This window comes from Macrobrachium rosenbergii, chromosome 23, assembly GCF_040412425.1.
Source record: "Macrobrachium rosenbergii isolate ZJJX-2024 chromosome 23, ASM4041242v1, whole genome shotgun sequence".
In the NCBI taxonomy this organism is placed as follows: domain Eukaryota; kingdom Metazoa; phylum Arthropoda; class Malacostraca; order Decapoda; family Palaemonidae; genus Macrobrachium; species Macrobrachium rosenbergii.
The window spans coordinates 15,140,230-15,166,710 of NC_089763.1; the positions used below are offsets into that span (position 1 = coordinate 15,140,230).

The window sequence follows — 26,481 nt, forward strand, 5'->3', positions numbered from 1 at the left end:
TTACTCTTATGGTCCTAGTACTGCATGACCCTAGCTCTATGGTAGTGTGTTTGGATTAGACCTCAGTCCTAACACATCTACTTAAGCAGGGAAACTGGATCCAGCATTTCCTCTCGACCAATCAGCAGAGTTCTTCATTTGATTTAATCAGGGACTGAGCATTGAAGGATGTACTGGGCCGTCAGAAGCTTGTCCTTCCCATCATGGCCTTTCGATCCCGAGTTGTCAGAATCTGTTTGCCTCTTCAAGGAACCTTCTACATGGGCGAGGAAGTGCTGAACAGTCTCAGGCTTAGTTTCCAGTTACTGGTGGACTCTTCAAGATCTTTCCCCAAAACTGTGCCTCCTCAGACAACCAACCTTCAGAGATACTACCACAGGGGTCCACTCTTGCCCAGACAGACGCTGGATTGTCCATAGGATTGTCTTTCGAAGAGTCTTCAAGACGTGTTGCAGAGGCTATTACAAGATTCCGAAGTCACCTCTTCCTAAGCTGGTGTCTCAGATTCTTCGTCTCTTCTTTTTAGACACCTCTGACCCTGGTGCAGATTACCTCTTTGTTTCTGAGAAGATCTAGGTTCTCTCGCTTTCCTTGAAGAGGTACCGATCTATGCTTATCTCTGGTTAAGCACAGAGACCTGGATCTTTCATTATCATTTCAAAGACCTTGTAAGCCTTTTTCAAACCCAGCTAGGAAGCAAGAGATGTGTTATCCTTGTTTTTTCCTTTGAATTTAACCAAGAACGAGGATCCTTAAAGCTTAATGGACATCCTTGGCTTCCAGGAGCTCTGGTCAGCTCCCAAATTCCTAACTCGCCTGGTGTGTAGCTCGCCTGACACCAGTACATTTTGCAAGCACCCAGGAGCGCTCACCAACTCTGAGTGAACGAAAAGAGTGAACGCTGTGTCCAATTGGAGTTTTTTAGGTATTTACCTGAACAGAACTTGATAATCTAGAGGGCTTTCTTGTCCTTTGATGTTTGGTCAAGAACCCCTCTCCTTGGATTAAGATCGCTTTGTCCTTTGTCCTGAATCTGAAACACTCAGATTCAGAACAACAACTTTGCCTGCTTTTAGTGAAAGCTAAGGTTATCAGAGCAGCCTCTACTCCTTTAGCTTTCAGCTTTCAGGCACATATGTCCCTTACTTCCATTTGGCATCAGTCTACTGGAAGTATATCATCCTTCATGTCTCACAGGCACACATGGCCATTACTTCCATTCTGCATCGACCTGCTGGAAGTATAATCGTCCTGCACATCTTACTGTCTGAAGAAATGAAACCTGAACTTATAGCTCTGCTGGCACCCAACTCTTTGGGTGCCAGCTACAGTCTGTTGCCAGCTTTAGAGCTTCCAGAGCCTCGAGCTGGTAGCTTGCCTGGCGCCAGCTACAAGTCTGGCCCCAGTTATAGAACGCCCAGAGCTTTGGGCTCCCCTGGTGCTCAGCTTGCCTGGCACCAGCTACAGTCTGGCGCCAACTTTAGAGCTTAAGACTTTCGTGATCTCCCAGCAGCTCGCTTGGCACCATCTACAGTCTGGCACCAGTGATATTTAAACTGTACCAATCTGCGAGAGTCCACAGCTCGCCTGGCGCCTACTCCAGACTGCCAACTCCAGACTGGTGCCAGCTAAGTAGTGTGTAAAATCTGCAGCACCAAAGGATAGTGACTGGCATGGTATGGCAGAAGGAAACATAAGATTTTCTCCTACTATCTCTTCACCTTCTGGTGAGGTATAGAGTTTTTTTAGGAGCCAGGAGGTACAAAGTACCTGGAGCACCCACCACTCTCAGTGGATGGGTTGTGGTGTTATTTCAGTGTAGGTGACAGTGTATCTGACTGTTTTTACGTTGGTACTGTGCCCAGGGCAAAGGCACTATTAAAGGCACTGTTGGATAACTCCTTAGCTGCAGAACTTCCACTGATGCCTTAGTAGCCATCGGAGTACTCCTCGCTACAAAGCCCTCACTTAAGTAGAGGTGACCCTTGGCTCTACCACCATGCCACTACAGGTTAAGTTGAGCGTCAACCAGTTATAGTTTTATACTGCAGGCTCTCTTAACTAATAAGGAACGACAAGCTTTGTATTCAATGCTAGCAACTTTCTATTTCAAATTCATTACATGACTTAATGTTTTTGGAGTAGAATACTATGTCCATGTATCCCCCTCCTGTCATTGTGGGATTCAGCTGTATAATTACTTGGTAAGTTACTTATATAAAAATGACATTTTTATAATGAAATAAAGTTTTATATATACTTATCAAGCAATTACAGAATCAGAGCCCACCCTCCTCCCCTCTGATTGATGGACATAGGCTTAAATGATTGAGAATTGTTTGCTAGGTCATTCCAATATTCCGTTAGTGGGATGGGCTGATCACCTACACAAATTTTGAATCTAATCTGCTGTTAAAGTGGAAACTATTGTTATGTAATTACTTGGTAAGTATATATAAAACTTTTATTTTATTATAAAAATGTCATTTTAATTGAGATCTGACAATGATGTGTGTTACCCTTACCCCTCCCACACTGCCCATGATAGCTAAGTTTGATTGCAGAATTTCTGCTGACCATGCAGGCATAATGAACATTTGAGAGATTAAGGATAGGTTTATGATTTATCTATCTTGTAAATTAAGAGGGTACCTGCTTTGTGGTTGTCTGTAGCAACGTAATGATTATGTGCACTGCTTGAATTTTTATCATCCTTAGGTGAACTGGCATAAAAGTGTCAGGTTTTTTTTACTTGAATATTCGTAAAGATAGGCCTTTCACATGAGAGTTTTGATGAAAGCTTTTGTATTTGGGAACAAATACTGTGTGGCAATTTAAATTGTTTGGAATCATGAAAGGTATACCTTTGTATTATCCATTTCAGATAGATTTCACAAATCCAACAGCTTATTACTGCACCGTTAAATGATAGTACAAGTTTACGATCTTTTGTCCGTAATTCTAAAAACCGAAATATTTTTTGAGAAAAGTAATCATTTTCAAAGTCAAACAGTACAACTATATTTATAATAATGATGGTTTAAATAAAAGTTGTTTTGCTAGCTGTATCCAATTACAGTGCATTGCTTGTATTATTGTCATATTGTTAGTGATATTACAGAATATAAACATTCTGATCTATTGCTATTTGCATTTGATATTGTTTACATTCTCAAAATCTCGGCGATACTTTTCCTTAAAAATTAACAAAGTTGGTTTAAAACGTGCAGATTACTTGAATTTTAAAAGCAGTAAGTGTGTTTTCGCCAGTTGTGGACATCAGTTTTGCCTATTCCGAAATGTTTTGCAGCATGCCCGTTTTTCGTTTTATTCAGCTGCAGCTATAACCTGCAGCTTTAATTAGTGTTACTTTTTTTAAGACCTTCTCCATTGTTTGAATAATGAATAAAAACATACAGTATCTTATTTTTACTTGGGGAAGCCACTGTTGAGAATCGGCAAGTTTTAACAACTTAACAACTATAACACAACTCCTAATAAATGCTTTAAAGTTACAGTAAATGACATTGGAATCAGCTGTGTCTCTGTTCAGTTGTTTATGTCAGTGAAGGTTTACAATCCTTCACCCAGAATTCTGAAAACTGGTAGATTGTAGTGGTGGATGGAGCATCATCATGGGCATAAGAGAGAGAGTTACAAAAGTCGAATCATAGTTGTATTGAGAAAAAAATAATTTTAATAAAACTTTGTTTTATTGCAAATCGTTATGTTGTATGTATTATTGTATTAAAAAAAAACATGAAGAGAGTGATCTGCGCCAGTTGCATTCTGGTTCTGTTTACATTCTTAAAATCATCAGCTGATTGCATTTTGCTGATGTCATCAGTGTCTTTAGTTGCTGGATGAAACTTAATTCAGAGATACATTTCTTTCGTAAATTATCAAAGCTGGGTTTTAAAAATGGAACCACTTTATTTATAAACACAGTAGATTAAATGAAGTATGTGTGATTTTGCCAGCTGCAGACATTGCTTTTGCCTCCAAAGCATTTTGCAGCCTGCTTATTGTATGTTTCTTTAGCCACAGCCATAATACCTTCAGCATAAATTTATTGGTATACTTTCTTAACACCTTCTCATTGCGTGACAGGTAAATAAAAATATAATGTATTTTCATTTATGGAGTTACATTGAAAAAAAAGCAAGTCGACAACTGAAATGCATCTTTTAATAAACGTGTGTTAGTTACGCTAACTAACATCGGAAAATGGCTGTTTCTCGATTCAGTTGTTTTATGTCAATACTTACTGTTGTTTATTCCAGTGTTGTACATGCAGTAGCAATTGGTTCTTAACTACAAGAAATGGTAATGAATTCTTACTCAAGCCACAAGTTTGGTAAGCCTGGTTGAGTGTATGATGATTTGCTTTTAACCTACTGAACTTTTGCTCAAAGGCCTATTAATTAGTTAAAGCTAACTTACATAAGCCATATCAGTGAAATCTACCGAAATCAAGCCAGGAACAGGAAGCCTAGCCAAGTACAATCGACAAAAAAAGAAACTCTACATTAAGTATATCCTCATGTAATCTACCGGAAATGCATCTCTCACTTTACATAATATTATGTATATATGTGATGAAATCATGTTTTTGGACAAAATTTTAAGGATTGCATGATGCATGAGATCAGATGATACATGAATATATACGCAAATTGTGGTTATTTTGATGCTTCATATTTTTTAGGTTTACAGAATGTTATTGTTAGAAATGAAAAGTGCTTGTGTGTTTTGGAGCAACCCTTAGTTCCGAAATCCGAAAAAAATCTAAAAACCAAAACACAGCTTGCCCTGACGGTTTTGGATAAGAGATTGCAAACCTGTATGTCTCATCCGGACATTTTACTTTTTTTTCCAGTTGGTTATTTGGCTCTGCATAAAAAAATGGTTTGTGTTAAAAAATACAGTATTATTCATAAGAAGTTCTGATATTCAGACAACCTCGTCTTAATAGAAGTTAATGCATGCCTTGAATGTTTGTGTTAATATCAGTGATGTACCTTAAATTACTGAAAAAGACTATATCCATATGTGCATATGGATGTGCATAAAGTAAAGGAACTGTTGGATATGATAAACAAGGGTTTGCAAATTCTCATGGGTCTTGTACATTATTGCTCTTTTATGTCGTAGATGTCAAATGTTTTATGGTTAATATGCTTTGTCTTCTGTGATAAGACTTAAATTCTTTCAAATTTTTTCATTTTTGCAATAAGTTTCAATCATTGCTCTTAGTTACAAGGTGGTGAAAGAGAGGAAAGGTGAGAATACTTGCTGATATATCAATATAACTAAAATATTGATGATTAAACTCACTGTACAGCAATGTGTGATAGAAGGAGTAGAAGTGTGTGTGTATGTGTGCCAGCCATGTGAAAGGGAATTGTGAAACTAAGATGAATATAACTTAATGTCAGCCTCCTCTTCACATCTACACTAGTTTGCCTGCTACCACTAGAGCTAACCTTGGTGTTTTCCATTTTTAACAGGCAGCGCATTAGAAGATTTAAATATAGATGAACCTTTAAACATCGCAGCAAGTTTAGATAGAGATTTAGAAGAGAGTAATTCTATATCAACTGGTTTAGCTAATTCAGGTAAGATTTTTTTATGATTATTTAGAATAAGGCCACAGCAAAACCTGCTAGTTTTTTCTAGCTTCAATTTTTCTTGGATTTGGGTTTTTGTGAAGGTTATTTAGCAGCACAGATATATTTGGAGGAGTGGGTTTGTCTTTAATTTTTAAGCAGTTTAGCAACACAATTAAGTGACAGGAATGTTGTCTTTATGGATAAGGTTTTGATATAAGTTTAAATATGTTTGCTTGGGTCAGAAAAACAAGGTGTAGGTAGAGAAATGTTATACTGAGGGCCCCAACATTTTCTGTGTTAAAAATACTTTCAAATTAAAAAAGAGAATCATAGGAAAATATTTAGTAGGCTCTTGCAGATATCTAATTTCTTGAAAATATGTTTAGCATATAATTTTGTATAATTATGATTTTAAAACCAGCTTATGCAGAAGTTCAGGAAATTATTGGTAAAAATAAAAATGAAATGGTTTAGAAGTGTTCATTGCTGAGATTCAAAAGTAAGATTTAGTTGCAGTCAGCCAGTAAACCTGTCAGTGGTGATAATGTGTAAATACTGATAATGTCTTTGGTTTTGAAGATGAACATTTAGAAGGTTTTTCTAGTCAGAACTTGAATACAGTGGTTTGAAGTTAGTCTTATGAATGTTGTATGATAGTAAGAATAAGAAATTCATAATCAGAACAGTAAACAGTGTGATGGTTTAGAATGTTCATGTAGCTAATGTTTTCTGATAGCATTGTCCCTGTTACTAGAATGAATGTTGTGTTGGAGAAAAGGTCATAGTGTACAAGTTTGTTTTATTTATTTTGTCATAGTGAATCACAGATCCTTTTCTTGGTTGCGGTTAACACCATTATAATTAATGGGAAGAAATTCTTAATGCAAACACATCCACTCAGTTGGTAATTTCTTTACATTATAATATGAAGTAACATTATTTGTTTGTTTGGAGGTACAAACCATTGCCTTTTATGTGAAGGATCTTGAGTGCACATGCTGTGCACAAAGTTACACCATGGAGATGTGGGGTGAACGGGAAATACCCCCCACTCTACCCACGCTATCTGGTTACTGTTTCTTCAGCTGGCAACAAAAGCGGAATTATCACTCGGCTCCTTTTTTTTGTGACCATTGGACTTGGATGAATAGCTTGCTACTGTCTTATTTTTATTTTTATTTTGCTTGCTGTTCTGTTGTTGTTTTTTTTGCCTTTAGTATCTTCGTTACCTTGTTTTTGTCATTGCAGATTAAATTTGAACAGCGCTAATGTTGGTGACTTGATCAGCACCACAGTCTCTTCAGATCTCCGACCACAGTAGACCCACATAAGTATTGTTTGTTTTGTAAGGGAAAGATGTATGTTCCCTCTTCCCCTTTTGAGGAATCTGCTGATTGGTCTTCTCAAGGAGAAAAGTTTGGAAAATGAAAGAAGAACAAAAGACATTGGCTACTGCTGCTTGGGGGCAGGTATACACCACTGGGGATGCTGTTGGATCCATCTAGATTTGTTCCTCCCCTGGCTTCCATTCCTTCACCACCTCGTGAGAGAGTTTCCTCATCTGGGAAGGCTAGCTCTCCTACTTCAGAGAGACTTGTTCATGCCCTATCCTCAGGAGACGAAGGTGCTGCCTGGGTTGGTCATCCAGCAGTTCCTTTGTTCTTCAGTGGTAATGATGAAGAGCAAGGTAGATGTTGGCAGTTGAGGACTTGAGAAAGATGTGGCCCACACTGGATATTCCAGGTAGTCCATCATTAACAACTTTTCTTGATAACTGGGCAAGGGGAAAAAGTGTTTCTCTCCCAAGCCAGCATCTCAGATGACAACTGTTACTGATACTGTATGTGTTGTGGCTGCTGTACTGATGTCTTTGTTTCTGTGAAGGAAGGGGATCCTTCCATTGTAGTGGGTCTTGCATTAGCTGTTCCTTCAAAAGTTTTGTCGATATCTGTAGTTCTAGCCTTGACCAAGCCACTGGTGTGGAAATCAAGCACTGCTCGTGAGAAGAGAGAGAGGAAATGCAGCCGTCATTCCTTCTCATCATCCTCCTCCTTGCCTTTTATTTTTATATATACATATATAATTTATGTATACTCCTCGTTCGTAGACCCTTTGCTGTGTAAGCAAAGAAGGGGAATTCTAAGGCCTTGTTTAAGAGAGGAGTGATGTAGGAGATTGCTTATGGGTTGTTGTTGTACCTCTAAAGGTCTCTCTTGGGAGTGTCTACATAGGCAAGAGGACTTTTCCTTCCTCATCCCCCCATGTGTATACTCATCAGGATGAGTATGCTAATTCTGCCAGCCCATCACATGCATGTCTGCTGGCCAAGTGCCCATGACAGCTTATGGTAGCTCTGCTTCGTTTACCTTTAAGGATTTGTGTGGGGATAAGCAACCACAACCTGTTTGATCTGAGCTTGCTAGGTCTCCAGGCCTTGCATGCTCAAACAGCAGGGTATTTAATCATTGCTTGTCTAAACCATCCTCTTGTTTGGGGGTCTACGTTTTCTGGAACGCAGGCAATCCAAGAGCTGTTTTTCCAGAGAGAGGTGTCCAATTGCTTCCACCTTTTGTGCATGTGGTTCACCATGGGTGTTTGAGAAGGGTGAGAGAGGAGGTAAATGTACTCTGCTATAGTATGTCATCTTCTTTGGTATTTTCAAGACTAAGAGTGGGAGGGTCCAAACTTAGCTTTTTAAACTTTGTTTAGAAAGTAACTCTCCTAGATCTTCTCTGACAAAAAGCTTGTTTTGTTCAGTATGACATTGGGAGCAAACGAGGGAGTCTTAAGTCAGGCATGATTCCCTCAATGACTAACAAGGGTGCAGTTCGTGTCATGGGAGCCAGTAGGGCCTGAAGGTCCTTCTCCTTGGGCCTCTCTTCTCTGAAACCCCTGGATGGCTAGCTGGAGCAACATTTCCAAAAGATTATTGAGCTGATTCATGACTAATAACCTGCCCATAGTCTTGTCACTGGAGCTTTTCCTAGGTGAGCTCAGGAGGCACAGTCTTTGGTCAGGTTACCATTGTACAGTTTGCTTGTGGTGTTTTGGAGGAGATGAACAACGTGCTCTGTGGACCAGGCAGGTCCCTCACCTCCAGTGGATGAAGCAAATTTATTTCTTCTTTCCCCACCACTTTCCCATCAGAGGGGATATCACACGCTGGAGGATGCAGAGGCTACTCTTCTGCAGTTTGACTCTTCAGTTTGCCCAAGACCTCCCTTTGGAAAGGATGTCCCAGGTGGGATTTGCGTATCCTGCTCAGGAGTCAACTACTTTGGAGTCTGTTGCTATGGCTTTTCCACAAACTGTTTCACAACGAGAAAAACTTTTCAAGGAGGTTGATGTCTGGAGGTAAGGTCCTTATCTTACTAAGTTTTTAGGGGGTCAAGGTTGACCTTGACCCTACTGTGCCTGCACACTAAGTTTTTGGCATCCTAGCTCAAGTCCCCTCTTTGCAGCAGTGCTTGGAAGGAACATCTGTATTGTGTGGTCATCGTATTGACTATGATGGAGAAAGTTGAACAGAGACTCTGCATGAAATTTTGCCAAAAGCTTGGCTGTACCTGCACACAGACCTAGGCAAAATTGCAAAAAGTGCATGGAGAGGAGTATATGAGCCGCACGAGTTTACAAGTGGTTCAGACGTTTTCAAGGTGGCAGACAAAAAGTCGATAGTGACAAACGTTCTGGGAGACCCGCAACCAGCAGAACTGAGAAAAACATTTTTTCATTATAATGACTTACCAAAACACTGTAAAAGCTTTTATCTCTTTAAAATCGACACGCTGATACAATTGGCGGGAGACCCAACCCCACCGGATGCCGGTGGGGGTAGCGTGGCAGGAGACATACCCATAAACCCAGGTCAGTTTCATTCTCGGCGTATTGGGAGCATCATCGCGCGTCCGTCTGCCTCAAACTGTTTGGGTTCCTTTGTCTGCTTGCACTTAGTTGTGGCGTCTCTCCTTGGTGAAGTACTCAATTGCCTGTTTATTTATCTAGCTAGCCTAGCTCTGGGAATTCGTAGCTATGTCGGATTCAAGCTTCTCGGGATCCAGAGTTTGCGCAGGGAATTTGTGCTCCGCCAAACTAGTTAAACTTAAATACGATCGCCATTCTTTGTGTACAGCATGTAGGGGTCAAGAGTGTTCCCAGGAGAACATGCAGTGAATGTATGGAATGGAGTCAGGAGTTTTGGCAAACATACAGTTCCCATCAGATAAAGCTGGTTAGGGATAGGGATAGGAAAGCCTTTAGCGTAAGGAAGCTAGGCTATCTTCTTCTTGGTGGTGGCATTGGCGTCACCTCCTCTACCGGCTGTTCCTTCCTCCTCTCCTACCCCCTCCTCTACCGCTGCTCTTTCCCCCCTCTCATATTCCCCCTCTTCTTCACCAGCTTCCCAGTATGTTTTCCCTAAAGCCAAGCCCAGCCTCGAGGCTGATAAATCAGAATTCCTTCTTTTCAGAAATCAAATGGAAGCGCAAATGAACGGTTTTCATGGAGTTGGTCTTAAGTTTAGTGCGTTCGCACCGTAGTCCGGGCGTTAGCATTGGTGATGACGTCAGTGTTGGTGTTGGTGATAACAATGTGGTTGTTCGCGATCGCGTTTCAGGCGAGTCTGCTCGTTTTTCTGAATCTTTTGAGCAAAGGCATCTGTCCCGCCGCCTTCTGAGGCTAGAAGACAGTCGGCGCTGGCGAAAAGGTCAGAAATTATTGCCCACGAGCAGGCTCGTCCTCTAAGGCACAGGAAAGCCTTAGTCCTGGTGGCGGAAGTAGTAAGCTTGACTCGCCTTGAAGCATCGAAAAGCTTCAGGGGAGGCGTGAAAGTGATCCATCGACGCAGCGTCGATCTTCTCACCATCGCCGACATCGCAGGATGGTGTCCCCAGAAGCTTCATCAAGGCAGTCGCAGTCGAGCGGCACTACCTAAGGTTAAGCTCTTCAGGTGAGAGTAGCAGCAGTTCATCTTCAGTCTCTTCATATTCCAGCTCTTGGATCCCCTCCTCCCGTCGCCATCTAGTGGGATCAGACCTCTCGGCCCTTAAAGAGGCATTCTTGGATAATTCCTGCCCTAGGGTTACTAAACTCTTCAAGAAAAGGACAGCCAGCCTTATACCTGGTTGCTCAGCGTGGGGATCCGATCAAGAAGATACATTTCAGACGCTTCCTCCCAGGTCACCTAGTGCAGTCAAGAGGCCTAGGCCTCTCCAGGAAGTTCCGCCGCAAGTGCCCGGGCCTCTTACTCCTCCTCCTACACACGAAGTGTCTGCGCCTTTGGCTACATCCTCGCCCTCCCAGGAGTCTATTCTGTTGGAAGGGAAGCTAGAAAAGGTAGTCCGCAAAGTCCTTGGTATTCCCAAGGATAAAGAAGTCGTTCCTCCTCAACTCCTGGACGGTCTGGGCACGGAACCGATTCTTTCTGGTGAAGAGGAAGGCCCAGGTGAATCGGCGCCTTCTTCTGTCACGCTTCTCTACTCAGCTTTCTGCTGCAGTCGTACCCGCAACATTTTCAGCCGACAGCCCCCTCTTCTCCGACTTCTACGTTGCGTCTGGGAAAACAAGGTCCTGCCACTTCACTTCCCAAGTTGGTACTCTCCACCGCCTCCAAGAAAGCATTAAAAGAGGTAGAGGCGTGGTTGGAAGCTAAGAGGTCCTCGGGTAAGTCGTCGTTTGCGTACCCTCCTTCAAAGCTGTCGAAAAGGAGGCAAAATTATTACAGCACAGGAGCTTCTCCTTCACTGGGATCCGCAATTTCAGCACAAGGGGACTTCGGCTCCCTTGTGGACCCCTCAAGACGCATTTCATTCGAGGCAGCCAAGACCTTCTTTTCTGCCCTAGATGTAGAACATTTTTCCAGGAACCTCTTCAAGCGCCTAGAGATTGTCAGCTTTATCGATTGGTCAATGGGAGCTGTATTCAAACAGGTGGAGCAGGCTAATCTCGCAGAAGACGTCTTGGAAAAAATCACGGGATTCCTTTCCTGCACTGATATCGCTATCCATGGTCCCGATTTCTTCCAGAGAAAGGCTGATATTGGGCAAAGACTGGCATCTTTCTTTTTGCCTCAGATATTTACCAGAGTATTTGCTTTAGTCTCAGCTGGGTTCATTCAATGGATGTTCAGTTGCAACAATACCTGGACCATTGGTTGGTTCTAACTTCTTCAGAGAATGGCAGTTATAGGACAGAAACAGACTTTTTTTCTTTTAGGTCAACTGGGGGAAGTCAGATCTCATCCCCAAGCAGCTGTCAAAATACCTGGGCATGCTATTGGATTGACAAGCGGTGACAGTGTTCCCAGTGGAGTCTTGTGTAAGTAGGCTCAAGGAACCAAAGGCACTGTTCTCGTTGCAACAGGGACAGTCTTTGGCATGTAGTCCTAGGGCATCTGTCGTCCCTAGAAAATCTGAGTCGGCTAGTCAGGGAATACCTGTTTTGGTGAATGGACGACAGACTCCTAAAGGGAGTTTGTTAAGCTCCCCTCCACCAGAATGCTTTGTGTTCTCAGATGCATCAAAGAAGGAATGGGGCACACACCTTAGGAGGAGAGTGTTTCACAGGCATGACCTCAGGACAAACTTTGTCTGCATATAATTGTTCTGGAAATGTTAGTTGCATGGCTGATACTACAGTAGTTCCAAGAGCAGTTAAAAAGACACTCACTGGCACTCATGAGTGACAGTACCACTATAGTGGCATACATTACATCGGGGGAACGGTGTTTTGATCCCATCATTTGATAGTGCTGATACGTGATTGGGTGGGTTCATCAAGTTGTCAAGGTGTTAGCCAGGTACACTCTGGGCAAAAGGAACGTACTGGTAGAATAAGTCAGTTGTCAAAGTTAGTTCATGAGGATGGAATGGTCCTTAAACCCTCAGTTCATCCACAACCAGATTGAACAGAAAGTTTCCAGTCTTCTGTTTGCCAGTCCAGGACTCTTTGGCAGTAATGGAAGATGCCTTCCATCATCCATGGGACAAACTGGACGTCATTCCTAATTCAGTCTTTTTGCAGGTGATTGGGTGTTGTCACTCCTGGGGCTCTGGAATGCTTTGGGAGCTCTTCATTGGCTGAAGGCTCAGTGGTGTGTAGATCTGTTTGACATTCTTGGTCAAGGCACCAAGAGACTACCCCTATGGCCTACAATCATGTGTCAGCTGCATTTGCGGGTCTACAGGAAATCCACTCTTAGGTTTCGTGTTTGGATGTTATCCAGCATCTTTTGCAAGAGAGGGGTTTCTCATGGCTGCAAGGTAGATGCCAGGATACCTTAACCAATCCTGTACAAGTATGTATCAAGGATCTTTGGTAATTGGTTTCATATAAAGGGTACCTCTCTGTTCAGTGTCTGATCACTGGATTGCCAATTTCCTCACCTACCTTCGCCGAGACAAGTTTCTCTTGGTTTCTAGATTAGGAGGTTAATGTTATCCTTGTCACAGGTCTTCAGACTTCAGACTAAAAGGACCAGATCTTTCCACTCTGTTGGAATTCTGTGTTACTCAGAGGTTGCAAACAGTCGTGCCCTCCATGTGAGCTTCATTCTCCAGAGTAGAATTTTTTCTCAGTCCTTGAGTTCCTTACAAGGTCTCCCCTCAAGCTTCTGTCCAGTTTTTTGGACAGAGACCTAACTTGAGACTATTTCCTCTTGGGTTTGGCCTCGGCAAATAGGGTGGGAACGTTACATGGTCTGTCATACCTTGTTCATCACGTATCAGTTTCAGACAGGAGTTTCAAGTTTCTTGGTTCCTTCCCAGCGAGACATTGTTGGTGAAAACTTAGACAAGATGATGTTTTATCCAGTTCACACGTTGAATTACAATCTGAAAAGGACCTCCTCTCTTGAGGCCAGTGTGTAATAGGTTTTCATTAGTAAAGGTGGGCATAAGGTGTTGGTTTCCAAGAACACCCTCTCCTGGCCTCTTAAGGTAATAAAATGAGCCTGTGATTCTTCTTTGGACCTTTCCCTCACTTATTGTAAGAACTTTCATTCTAGACTACCTTTACCTCATTCTACTTGAGGGATGTTGCCCCTAAGTTATCGGGTACCTTCTTATGGTGTGTGGTCACTGCTCAACAAATTTTGTAGTCACCCAAGTTCCATTCAGACAGAGAATTGTCTTTGCAAGTACTTAAGCATTGTATAGTCTAAGTGAATGTTTAAGCATTGTGTGAATCTAGGGAGTTTGAATGTTGGTATTTAGACTCCTTCTATCCTCCCCACTTGCAAAAGCAATTGGATGAGATACAGGTGAGCACATAACAAGCAACCAATTCTAGTTTAACAAGAGGAACAAGAGATTTAGTAGAACTTATTCTAAATTCATCACTTGATAATAATTTGTATAAACTGCTTATTCCCCACTGACATGGAGTTTCCTAAGGGAGATGCCATGGATCTCCAAACTACTCCTTCACCAGAATGTTCATGTATACATAGCCCCATTACTCTGGTCAGTCATTATGCCAGATAGGTAGGAGGTTAAGGAGTCATGTCTCCCTTGATTGCATACACAACCAGGAGTGAAACATTTCTGGGTGGGATCCAACTCCAGTCAGTTGGGGGGGACTGAACCCCCCTTAAAGTGTGTCTCCAAATAAAAGGCAATGGTTTGTATCCCCGGTAGGAATTAATAGATTTTTTAAGTAATTTATATTTTTTTTATGTATACCAACCAAAGCCTTTTGTGACCTTGACCCACCTCAACCACCTTGTATTGTTTCTGTGGCCAAAGGAAAAAGTGACCAGGTACAGTGAGTAGAGTAGGGGTATTTCCTTAGTCACCCCCCACCTCCACTGTGGCATACCCATTTCCAAGTTCATGCATGCCTGCTAAAGACCCTCCGCATTAAAGGCTATGGTTTGCATACCCAGAAAAAATACAAGTTGCTTCAATGCTTCAAACGTTTATTTTGTTGCCTTGTTGTCAAGATGTTAAAAGCTGTAGTGTGTGTTTGATGGCCCTTGTTTCTACCCATTTAATTATTGCAGTTTGCCCTCTAGAGACAAATAACACTACTGAGTTAGTGGGAGAAAATTGAACTCCATGTATTTGAGACATTTTGATTTTTTATGGATATTTTTGACAGATTCATGGACCTCAGTGTTATGTTGCCATTCAGGACAGTCACTCTAGAGTTAATGATTAGGCAGTGGACTGTATATAACAGTATAGTGCACTGCAGATATTGGAAACATGCATTGATACGCAATTTGGGTAGAGTGAAATATTTCAGGTTTTTTTTTTTTTTAGCAGAATGAAACACTCGTGTATTAGCAGGAATTTTTGTTTCTTTTTTAGGTGTAAAGTTTCTTTTTTTCTGAGAAAAATCTGGCAGCATTTTTTAAAATATACTTTGATAAGATTGATGATCACCATTTACTTATTTCTGCTGTTGCTTATGATTATTGATAAATGTATAACTTCAAACACCTGCTTAAAGATGATATTTTTTTGACAGGTTTATTAGGATCTAGTGCACCTGTTAATATTCCGGGTTCAAGTTTTCAAGATAGGTCAAGTGGTTTAGTAAATAATTCTTCATCAACATCGTCACCAGCTTTCCCCCATTCTTTTTTGCAGTCTTCTTTACACCGAGAAAATTCTTTGGATCAGGTAAGGACTCATTGCTAAACGGTTTATTAAAATCACCTTGTAATATAGGCTACATAAGGCTCCCAGCTACCCAGAATGTTGGACCAGTCACCAGTTTGTGCTTTTGCTTAAGCATATTGATAGATATTTAAATAAGTAGTAGTCTGAAATTACGGACCACAACGGATATTCGCGGGAAAAGATGATAGTAACGTTGTTTCCAGTCATGAGCACTCTGAGAAGCTGGTATTATGGGAGGAGGGAAGGTCAGGGTAAGCATATGGGAGTGGAGCTGAGTTGGGAGGGCCTTTCTCGCGTTTGGCTATTAGGGTAGTTTAATGGCAAAGCAGCTTTTAAAATCACCATCCATATGTCCATCTTGTTTATCACTTTTGAGTGGCAGAGTATTGTAGAGGGATTAGCTACATCAGGGCTTACAGGTGGAGGGCTAGAGTGGGGAAGGGTTAGGTGGAGACCTTTTCCTGCCAGAGGACCTTTTTAGGCTACTATTGAGCTGGAAGCAGTGAGGTCATTACACGTCATTTTGTTTAACGCTTTTGAGTGGCTGAGAAAGATATGTCATGACTGCATCATAAAAATTTTGTTCTCTCACTGGCTGCTCTTGTGTGTCCTCTGCTTCTTATTCCCATCCATCTCCCTGCCTCCATTGGATAACTTGGGTAGTGGCAATGAATTTACAAGTGCTTAAATTTGTAAACAAAATTACTTCAATATTAAGTAAGCTTTTATGAAGTTGAAATACCTATGAAGTGAAAAACTTGAACAGTTTACAAAATAGTGTATCATCATCAAACTGCCCAGCTGTGTTGCATCAGAACTTTAATTGTCCTGTCCGTCTTTGTATGCGTGCATGTGTATAGATACACCATGTATGTGTGCATGTATATAAGTACACTTATGCATCACTTGGAGCTAAACTACAGTATACACGTGCTGTGCATTTGCTTCCTTTTCTCTTTCCCTCCCAGAGTTATTCTGTATTACTATGTATGTGGTATGACATATGGAATCTTACGAATCCTACTTGTCCAAAACTTATCATGAATCAACTTTATACACCCTTATGTCGTTGATTGAAACCTTTGGTAAACAGGTAATGCAGTATGTTGAACGCTAAACATAATTAGGCAACTTTTTTTTTTGTTATAAGATAATCATGCACAGTGCAAGAGAGAGATGGAGGGTTAGGAAGTAGACAGACATTAATGCTGTTGCCTACAGGTATGCAGTTTACATGTAATCAACATATTAATTTAACTCAGTGTAAATTTAGTTACAAAGTACAGTACTTGAAGGTATTGTTTGTCCATACTCACAAACAAAAGACTAACTATTGCATTTAGTTCTTAATCACTTTTCATTCAGTCACTAGCAGATGCTCGCTATCACTCACATATCTGTATCATACTTATAACCATACCCATATCTATACCCATACATATCCATTTCCATACATACCTGCTTACCCATATCCATGCCTATACCGCCTTCATACCACTATCTGTATCCTACCCATACCCATACCTATATCCTTACCACACCCGTATCCTTATCATACCCACACTTATACCCATACCTTATGGTCATATACTTTTAACTGAATTTTTAGGAGCAGCTGTCAATGGGTTTGAATCGGCCTAAAAGTATTCCTGGAGAGCTGCCTTTGGATTTTACAATGTCTCTTCTCCCAACTATTAAAGACCCCAGGATCCTGTGAAGCCATCCTCCGCTCCTAAATGGAATGCAGGTGGTTTATAGTTACCACATGAGGTTAATTAAACACTTCATAATAAATTCTAAAGGTCAAGCAAGTTGTATTTTGATTTGAAAAGCCTGAACATTACATTTATGAGAAAAAAAATTGTCCTTACAAATCTATAAACCTTTTTTTAATAGCACTCAGTCTCAACACATTTTATTTAATATAAAACATCATAAAACCAATACCCATATCTGTACCGTACCTGTACACATACCCATACCAATACCATACCCATATGTATACCCATACCCATACCCATACTGTACCATACCATTCCCATAGCTTCCAGTCATGTACAAACATCATAAAACATGGAAAAGGGATGAAGGAAAGTTGGGGGGAGGAGGGAAGAGGGATGGAAAAACAACTATCCCCTCCCCCTTCCTCCTTTCCCATTCCTCTTCCCTCCCCCTCCCCCTCCCCCTCCCTTCATTCATCCCTTTTCCATGTTTTATGATGTTTGTATATGACTGGAAGGTATGGGAATGGTATGGTATGGGTATGGGAGGTGAGGTCCTGGGGAGAGGCGGGGCCCCATTTGGTGTATAGGGACCACCCTGCTTAAACCAGTTTTTGGAGGGGAGAGAGGAGAGGGAAGTGGGAGGAATGGGAATACACACACACACAGCACACGCAGAAACAAAGCCAAGGAAATTAATGCAATAGATAACTGGTAAATTAGAAAGTGTTTTGGGGACAATGGGTATTGCACATCCAGTAAAACAATAAAATGATTAAGTATTGTATTTAGATCTTGCTTTTTTGTTCGTTCAGTTGTAACAGTTTAGATTGTGTAATTCTCTCTCTCTCTCTCTCTCTCTCTCTCTCTCTCTCTCTCTCTCTCTCTCTCTCTTTCTCTCTCTCTCTCTCTCTCTTTACAAGTATTCATGGGTTGATTTTAATGCCTTATAGAACTCAGCATGTTTCATCTTGTTTCCAAAAGTATCTCATATTCAAAGTGCAAACTCAGTATAAAATACATGATAAATTTAATAACAGTTAATGGAATGTAATTAATATAATTGTGTTAATCAATAAATATATTGCTCTACACATTTACAAAAGGTTTTAACCAGTGGTTTAAAATAACCTAGGTTCCAGTAACTTACATATATGTATACAGTACTGTGAAGTTAAAAAATAAAAAAAAAAAGGCAGAAACATTTGGTTTTACATCCTCACAGTACTGTAAAGTCTATTGTTTGTTGTTTTTAAGTATATATAGTGTGTATGGTGCTGTGTAGTGACAAGGTAGGGGAATAAAGTACACTATTTTAAAGAAAATTATACATTATGAAGTTATAAAATGATAAAGTGAAAATATATGAGTAATAAAATTATAAAAAGTGGGATCAGAACTTAGCCAAGTAGTAGGCTAAGTCAGTAACTAGGCTATTTGTATGTGGAATTAGCTTGCAAGATAATGTGTACATATGGGCTTCATTTTTTAGGGGTGTATTCTATATTCCGGCATTTTCTGTGGTCCAGCAGTGGCCTGGTCCCAAGGTTCCCAGATTGAAGAGGTTGGACTGTATCAGGTATTTGACCGAGTATACTGTAGGTAAAGCTGTGGCTCCCCCTGTAGTGATAGACCTTTTTTGGTTTTCTGCACGAGAGAGGTGTCGGTGCCTTCATCTACGTGTAACCTATTCCCTGAACTGGCCAGTATCAGAAGGTCTTCCCCTCTGCCAGGGAACCAAAGTATATCTCAGGGTGTTGGTCTTTGCCCTTTACTGCCTGTCTCAAAATTATTTACATTCTCAAAGCGATGTGTTCTCCGAAGGATTTATTCAGTGGAGTTGAAAGCTTGTGGCAGCTAGCTCACTCATTATCCTCAACTGGAAAGAGCGACAGTGACGTGACCTGGTTGAGTTATCTAGGGATTTTAGATGTAGTATTCCAATTACTTCAATAATTTTTTAACTACTTATCAGTACTTAACCCTTAAACGCCTACTGGACGTACCATACGTCGACTAAAATTGTCTGTTGGGTGTCAAATGGACTTAAACATACGCGACTAAAAATGCTTTTTTTTAAATATTCGTGAAAAAATAATTATAGGCCTAGTTTGCGAAGGAGGTTTTAAATCACGCCATTGAGGATGCTGGGAGTTCACGGATCAAGCTGTTGTTTTGCTTATAAGCATCACCCAGACGCCGCATGCGCCGACCCTCCTTCCAGTACCAGAAAGCATCACGCGCATCATCCGAGAGCGATTTTTTGATGCATCCGTGTTTTGCAGAACTTTTCATGTTTGCGTATTTGTGAGGCAACAGGACGTTTGCAGAGATGTCCCAACGTCGTCAGGACCGTGAAAGCGCGATACTGCCTGTCGCAGTAGTGAGCGTGTGAGACGAAGGGTTTAGACTGGGATGCTGGAGAGGACCAAGCACTCCAAGATGACCCAGCTTTCTCAGCTGCCGTGTTGTCGGGCCCGCGTGTGACCGAAGGGGACCAAGGACCACATCCTGTGCCTTTACGACCCCTAGAAGCATCAGGTCCTGAGGGGCATCCGTAAATTTTTGAAAAAATTTTTTCCTTCGCTGAAAATCCTGGCATTTCTTGAGTCACCTTGTCGTAATTTTTTTCAAGCCGTTTTATATTATTCGTTACATAAAGTGTTATACATCAAAATGTAGCAATTTCATGTGAATACAAAAAAATAAATCATTCTTTTAGCTTTTAACAGTTTTGAAATATTTTCATTTAAATCACGATAACTGACAAAATTTAAAAATTCGGTCAATTTTGACTCTACCGAAATGCTCGAAAAACGCAGTCGTAAGCCAAAATTCTTACATTCTAGTAACAATCAATCATTTACCTTTATTCTGCAACAAACGGAAAATCTCCAGCACAATATTTCGATTTATGGTGAGTTTTTTAAAAAAAACTTTTCCTTCGCTCCGCAAAAAATCCTAGCATTTCTTGAGTCACGTTGTCGTGATTATTTTGCCATTTTATATTATTCGTTACATAAAGTGTTATACATCAAAATGTGCGCAATTTCATGTAGAATACAACAAAAAATAAATCATGCTTTTAACTTTTACCATTTTGAAATATTTTCATAAAATAACGATAAATAGAAAAAATCAACCTTCGGTCAACTTAACTCGATCGAAATGCTTGAAAAACGCAATCGTAAGCCAAAATTTTACATTCTAGTAACAATCAATCCTTTACCTTCATTTTGCAACAAACGGAAAGTCTCTGGCACAATATTTCGATTTATGGTGAATTTTGAAAAACTTTTTCCTTCCATCCGCGTTTAACTCCGCTAAAAATCCTAGCATTTCTTGAGTCACCTTGTCGTAATTTTTTTCGCCATTTTATATTATTCGTTACATAAAGTGTTATACATCAAAATGTGTGTAATTTCATGTAGAATACAACAAAAATAAATCATGCTCTTAGCTTTTACCATTTTGAAATATTTTCATATAAATAACGATAAATAGAAAAAATCAACCTTCGGTCAATAACTTTAACTAGATCGAAATGGTCAAAAAATGCAATTGTAAGCTTAAAAACTTACAATCTAGTAATATTCAATCAATTTCCTTCATTTTGAAACAATTGGAAAAGTCTCTGGCACAATATTTCGATTTATGGTGGTTTTTTGAAAAAAATTTTTTTACGTCCGTACAGGAATTCATGCATCATTTTGTGATAATATTTTCTGTGTTTTGCTTAAACGTTTTACAATCTGTTATATACCAAAATCATCGCAATTTAGTGTACAATACACTAAAAAAATTAACTGTTAGCTTTAACCGTTTGCCTACAGCGCGATTTGTATGGTTATATACGAAGTTTTTTCGCTGTCATATATTCCAATATTTATATATGATAATGATATTTTTTTCATTTCGATGGTTGCATACTAAACTTCAGGCAATGAGAAAAAGGGTCAAAATGAACTGAATCTAAAAACTAAGCGTGCTGTGATTTTTGAAAAAACTTTTTTAAACGCCTTAGCTCCCAAACGCCGCATACCGGAGAGCGTTTTATAAATAGGGCTTCAGCGTTTAAGGGTTAAGTTGTTCAGTCATTTACTCACCTTGTGTCATTTATTCCCTCCGTTTATGACGTTAATACTTAACCCTCTTACTCAATTTCCTCCTGTATCAGCAGTCTCAGGGACAGCAATCTCAGGGAAGTAACGGCACAGTTCCTGTCTGGCAGTAGCAACTGGTTCAGCTTTGCATGTGGTGTTGGGTCATCTGTTTTCCTTAGAAAAGCTTGTGCGCCTCACACCCGATGCCATATGTGCTTGCTTCAGTGACGACTGAAGTGGCTCTGGAATGCTTCTTGGGATCCTCCTTCCAGTCTCATCCCTCTGAGTGAGGCAGTAAGGGAGGTCTTAGCCTGGTGGTTGGACAACAGAAACTTTTTAAAGGGAGTTCCACTTTTCAGATGCATAGGAGGGGAAATGGACCATCCACAATTGATGTAGAGGGGAAACCTCTCTGGTCAGGGCATCATCTGCAGATCGCAGCCCTCTGCTACCTTCGCCAAGACAGGCTCATCCCAGTAGCTGCAGTAGAGGTCTGGTGCTCTGATTCATACTGGGTAAACCTCTCTCTTCCCAGTGGAGTTGTCTATGCTGATGAGGAGTTTTGAGCAGGCTTATTCTCCTCTGGAATGCAGTCCGACAAGTGGGATGTGGCGCCCTGGTACCTTTCGAGTCCTTGTCTTGGTCCTCAGGCCAAGATATTATTTTTAAGTCTGTGACCTCATAGCTCTAGCTTTTGTGAAAAGGGTGGGAGATTTGCATGGCCTGTCCCATCTTGCCAGGCATTTGGAAGTATGGGGGTCTGTCTCATTCTCCTTTGTATCTGAGTTAGTGGCTAAAACCCAGGACCGAAATTTTCATGACCCCCTCCCTTCGAGACTTAGATGATGTTGACCAGGATGAGGGTGTTGCTCTGCTCATTGCATGCTGTTAAGTACTATGTGAAAAGACTTTAGTCACCTGTTTTTTTTTAGTATAGGTAGGCACAGGAAGGTATCTAGGAACACCCTTTCTTTATGGCTACTTGGAGCAATCAGATAAGCCAATGCCTCTTCCTCCAAGAAGGTTGGTCTCCCTCACTGTGTCCCTTGCTTTGCTGCTTTTTTAAAGAATTTTTCGAGTTTTCCAGTTCATGAGGGCAGGTGTTTGGCAATGTTAAACTTCCTTTACCTCATTCTACCTGAGGGATGTCACCCACAAGTCCTTAGACAAATTCTCCTTGGGACCTTTGGTGGCTGCCCAACAAGTCCTGGTCACCAGAGTTCTGGTTTTGGAGAGGGTCAGTATCTCATCTATTGTATCCAAGGTTTTGTGTAAGTCTGAAAGGTGTCAAAGAGGAAAGATCCAACCCCTTATTCCCTCTGCAGCAGCATCCAGGCCAAAGTACTTGCCAGAGTCAAACACGTTACAGGTGAGTACACTTTGGGTATCTATTCTCTGTCAGGAATAGGGAAGCATCCCACTGTCCTCTCATATAACAAGGGGGAATTAAACTGCCTTCCACATAAGTCTCCTGCTGAAGACATCATGGTTCTCTGAAGCATTCCTGCTCTAGTAACCTGTTTTGCTTTAGAAGGAGCACTCAGACCCAGGGCCCTATTGATCTGGTCCACTTTTATTTATTTTTTTTACTGGACCAACGGGGTTACAAGTCATTCCTATGTATGCAAGGCAACTAAGATCATGGAAATTCCATGGTGGCTTTCAACTCCAGTCAGTTACAGGAAATTACAGGAGACTGACCACCTTCTAAGGATTGAATTTTTTACATGAAAGGTGTTGGTTTCTATTACTCGTATATTAGGAACAAATAACAAATTTTGAATAAAAACTTATATGTTTCCCAGGTATACAAACCCTGTTCACCCCCTTTCCACCTGGTAACCACCTAGGTAAGTATCATGTTACCAAGTTTTGATAGGTTTCCAGCTCACGCTGAAAGATACTCCTAAATAAAACGGTCTGGTTTATATACCTAGGAAAAATACAAATTGTTAAAAATGTTATTTTGTTGCTTAAAGAAGTTATCCATAAAACAACCTAGAGAAGTTATCCATAAAACAACATAGCCTTAGCCCAAGTTTTACTTTGTGTGTGTGTGCGCCTTTACTAGTGAACATGTGAATAAAGTAATTTCCCATGTACCCCTTCTTCTGCTACTGAATGTTATTGTATTATTTTTTTGTAATTATTCTTCCACATGCCTCCTGATGGTATTTTATAACTGATTGATTATATTTTCAGTATTTTACATTGTTCTACAATTTGTACTGCATACTTTATACATAAGTATATATACTTACATTTGTTGCAGGGAGCTTCAGCTTTTCTAGGTGCCAATGGTGTTGGAAAATTAAGTGGGAGTGGATGTTTTGCTTCCTCTAGCGGTGCCAGTGGGTGTCTCTTTGACCTGGGTGCAAATATGTCACCTCACACCCGTAATCCACTAAGCAATCCTTTATCGCAGTCACCTCTTGTGACATCTTTTACCCCTAGTAGCAATTCAAGCTCTACTGAGGTACAGAGATTAAGAGAAGAACTAGCATCAAGTAGAGCTAAGGTTTGTATTTTGTTCTAGCACCCTTATGTTCTCAGTCGCTAATTTGTTAAAATGTCAGGTAATTCATTCTTGTACCCAGATGAGAGTGATCGTTTGTCAAGTCAAAGGTCTCTGAAAACTTTGTAAGAATAAGAAAGTTTTCCTAAAATTGATATAGTAAATTTGAACATGGCACACTATTTTTGATGTCAGTGCATTTCCAAATGAAGCATATGATTGTTAAATTTCCATTTTAGTCAGAGGATAGTTTTGCATTTTTATAGTAAGCACAGTGTTGTTTTAAGATGAGAGGTCTTTGGATAAAAAAATATAAAATTTTCTTATGCAGGAAACCTATATTTGATTCATACAAATCTGCGCCATGTAATTAGTCCTTGTCTTGCATATGAAGTCATCTCAAACTCTTCAGTCTCTGTGTAAAAGAAAATGGTTGTTAGTTAGTAGTACTGCATGTGCCTTAATTATAGGAAGCTGATGGAAAAAATGTGAATATTGAAGAGGCTGATAACAGCTCTTGTCAACATTAAAGGAAATGAAGATGCTAATAAAACATTCAGAGCTGCAGCTACTATGATCAGACCAAATGTAGCTATTTTTGTCAGACTTTATAAAAAAATCATTCTGATGAAAGCAGATGAAAATAAATCAGACCCATTGTTGGACAATGTTATTTTTCATAGTAAAAAGAGGTCATATCTGAAATGGTATAAAGTGATGATACTTCTTATCCATGGATATTTGATGAATAGCCCTCATGAATTCTCAAATTAATCAATAGTGAACACAAAAGTTTTGGAAGGAAACCAGTTATTGAAATGCAGAATAATTTTTTATTGATGTAATTATAACATTTTAAAGAATGAATCTGTCTGGTGGAATCTGAAAGTTGTAATTAAAACAAACCATTCCATCCAGCCCTTGAGAGGTATAAAATATCCTAAGTCGGATCCGAGTAAGTTGAGTACTAGTAGTATTTTTTAAGTATTTTTTTTAAATGGTTACTTGTTAATTTTGATTTGACATTTTGTCTTTCAGTATGTAAGCAAAATAGCAGCACAGCAGAAAGAAATGGAAGATTTACGAGCTGGACGGTTAGGACCCTACGTGCAGGCTCTCCATCCTCATACAGACTTAGAGAAATTACCTTTACATACCCTTAAAGCGATACAAACTCAGTTGCGTCAAGATTTAGAAACTATAGAAAAGGTAAGCTGTAATCTCTCTCTGGTTGAATAATTGGCTGACATTAGAATGGCGTTTTTGTATTTTGATGTGCGTCGTTGTTAAATTATGACCAGTCATGCAAGAAAAAAATTAAAAAATTTATGTTTTTGTTATTTAATTCTATATTGTTTTGCTTTGCAGGCAATAAATAATTATGGTGTAAAGAGTGAACAGTGGCCTGGAGCAGTGACAACTTGGTAAATGTGTAAGAACTAGGAACTAGATTATATTTTTCCAGGACACCTAAGGCATTTTGTGTGTCTTTAATGATTGCTGGTGCCCTATTGCTTTTCACCAGCCTAAGTTGTTAGTATTGTAGCAGCAACAATTGTTGATACGCTATTTTTGCACATTGACACATTCAAAAAGATTTTCCCTATTTATGTATCTACTTCTTGATCTCCTTTCTTTCTAAAAGTGTGAAATTGTGGTTGTTTTTGAGAAGATATTTAAATTCCATTTGGCCAAAGAAACTTCCCATAATTTCAGGAGAGAAACTTATTTCTTCTCCCTGCAGTACTTTTTTCATCCCGGTGATGTAAGAGTACACTTTGTTCAATGTTATCTGTTCTAATGCCAAATACCCAACGTATTTTCGGATATCCTTACTTATGGTCATCTACATCACTACTTCTGAGTTCCTTCTTGATTATATTAGTCTTTCTTTGCATTTCTGCCATGACTTGAAGTTTTTTGCCATTTCTCCTTTTGTATTTTTAGTGTTTTTATTGTTTTTCCTTATAACTGCTGTTTTACTAATCAAGGAGCACTAACAAATTCATGACTCGTGTTTGTATGTTATGCTGGCAGTTTTCTTCTCTGGAAGTAATACCTGACTGTTCATTATTAATTGCATCAAAAATAAAAAGACACCTAGCTAAAACTTCCTCTTGTTATTCAGTAGTTAATTGTTATAAAATAAAGGATATTTAAACAAGACAACAGCTAAATTCTCAACTTTTGCAGTACTGACTGGTCACTCAGTTGTTGCAGGCACTAACTAGGTAATGCTAACTGTGGTATGTAGCCTCAGTTTGAAAATTGCTCCAACTTTGGAATATTCACATGGGATTACTCTTGATTGCTCACAGATCATATGCAGAGCCAGACATTTTTTTACCTGGTGTAGGTATGTCCTGTATGATATAAATGCTGGGAATGGTCTCTAAAAAATGGTATTATGTGGCACACTTGTATAGTCAGGTAGAGTTAGGGATTTTCTTGTCCTTTAATGGTTGACAAGGTAGTGAGGGGATGATGTATGTATGACAAATTCAAGGGATATTATGGTGTCTCAATCAGTTAAAATAGAAACATTAGTGCTATGACCTTCGTTGGAGTTCCATTGCAATTCTTTTTAAAGTGTATCATTAGACATATAATTCTTTTTAAAGTGTATCGTTAGGCATTTTATTTTTAAGGTAATATGAAGTAATGGTATCTAAGAGGTAAAAACTTCTAATAATTGTTGTGTTATGGTTTTCAGTGTGTTTGGAAATCAGATTAAGACCCATTTAAATCGAGGTTTTTAAAAGATTTTATTATTACTTAGACCTAAACATTTATCCCTCAGTTGTGTTTAGTATGGTAAAGATTGCTTGGCAAACTTCGTTCATCAAGGCAGTATTACAAAGTGAATTTGAGGAGGTTCTTTTATGTAGAATTTTGTAGAGAAGACGT

At 39.8% G+C, this 26,481-nt stretch overlaps 1 protein-coding gene across 2 annotated transcripts in view; it reads left to right on the forward strand.

Moving 5' to 3' along the window:
- Positions 1 to 25,669, forward strand: part of LOC136851300 (RING finger protein unkempt homolog) — a 45,987-nt gene extending 20,318 nt beyond the window's left edge. The window contains exons 9-13 of one of the 2 annotated variants that reach the window (XM_067125299.1): positions 5,511 to 5,618; positions 15,081 to 15,235; positions 23,332 to 23,577; positions 24,613 to 24,783; positions 24,943 to 25,669. In XM_067125299.1, the coding sequence (XP_066981400.1) occupies positions 5,511 to 5,618; positions 15,081 to 15,235; positions 23,332 to 23,577; positions 24,613 to 24,783; positions 24,943 to 25,002 (740 nt within the window). In that variant the 3' untranslated portion in view covers positions 25,003 to 25,669. The remainder of the gene's footprint in view (positions 1 to 5,510; positions 5,619 to 15,080; positions 15,236 to 23,331; positions 23,578 to 24,612; positions 24,784 to 24,942) is intronic. The other variant, XM_067125300.1, reaches the window with a different exon arrangement.
- The last annotated feature ends 812 nt before the right edge of the window (positions 25,670 to 26,481 follow it).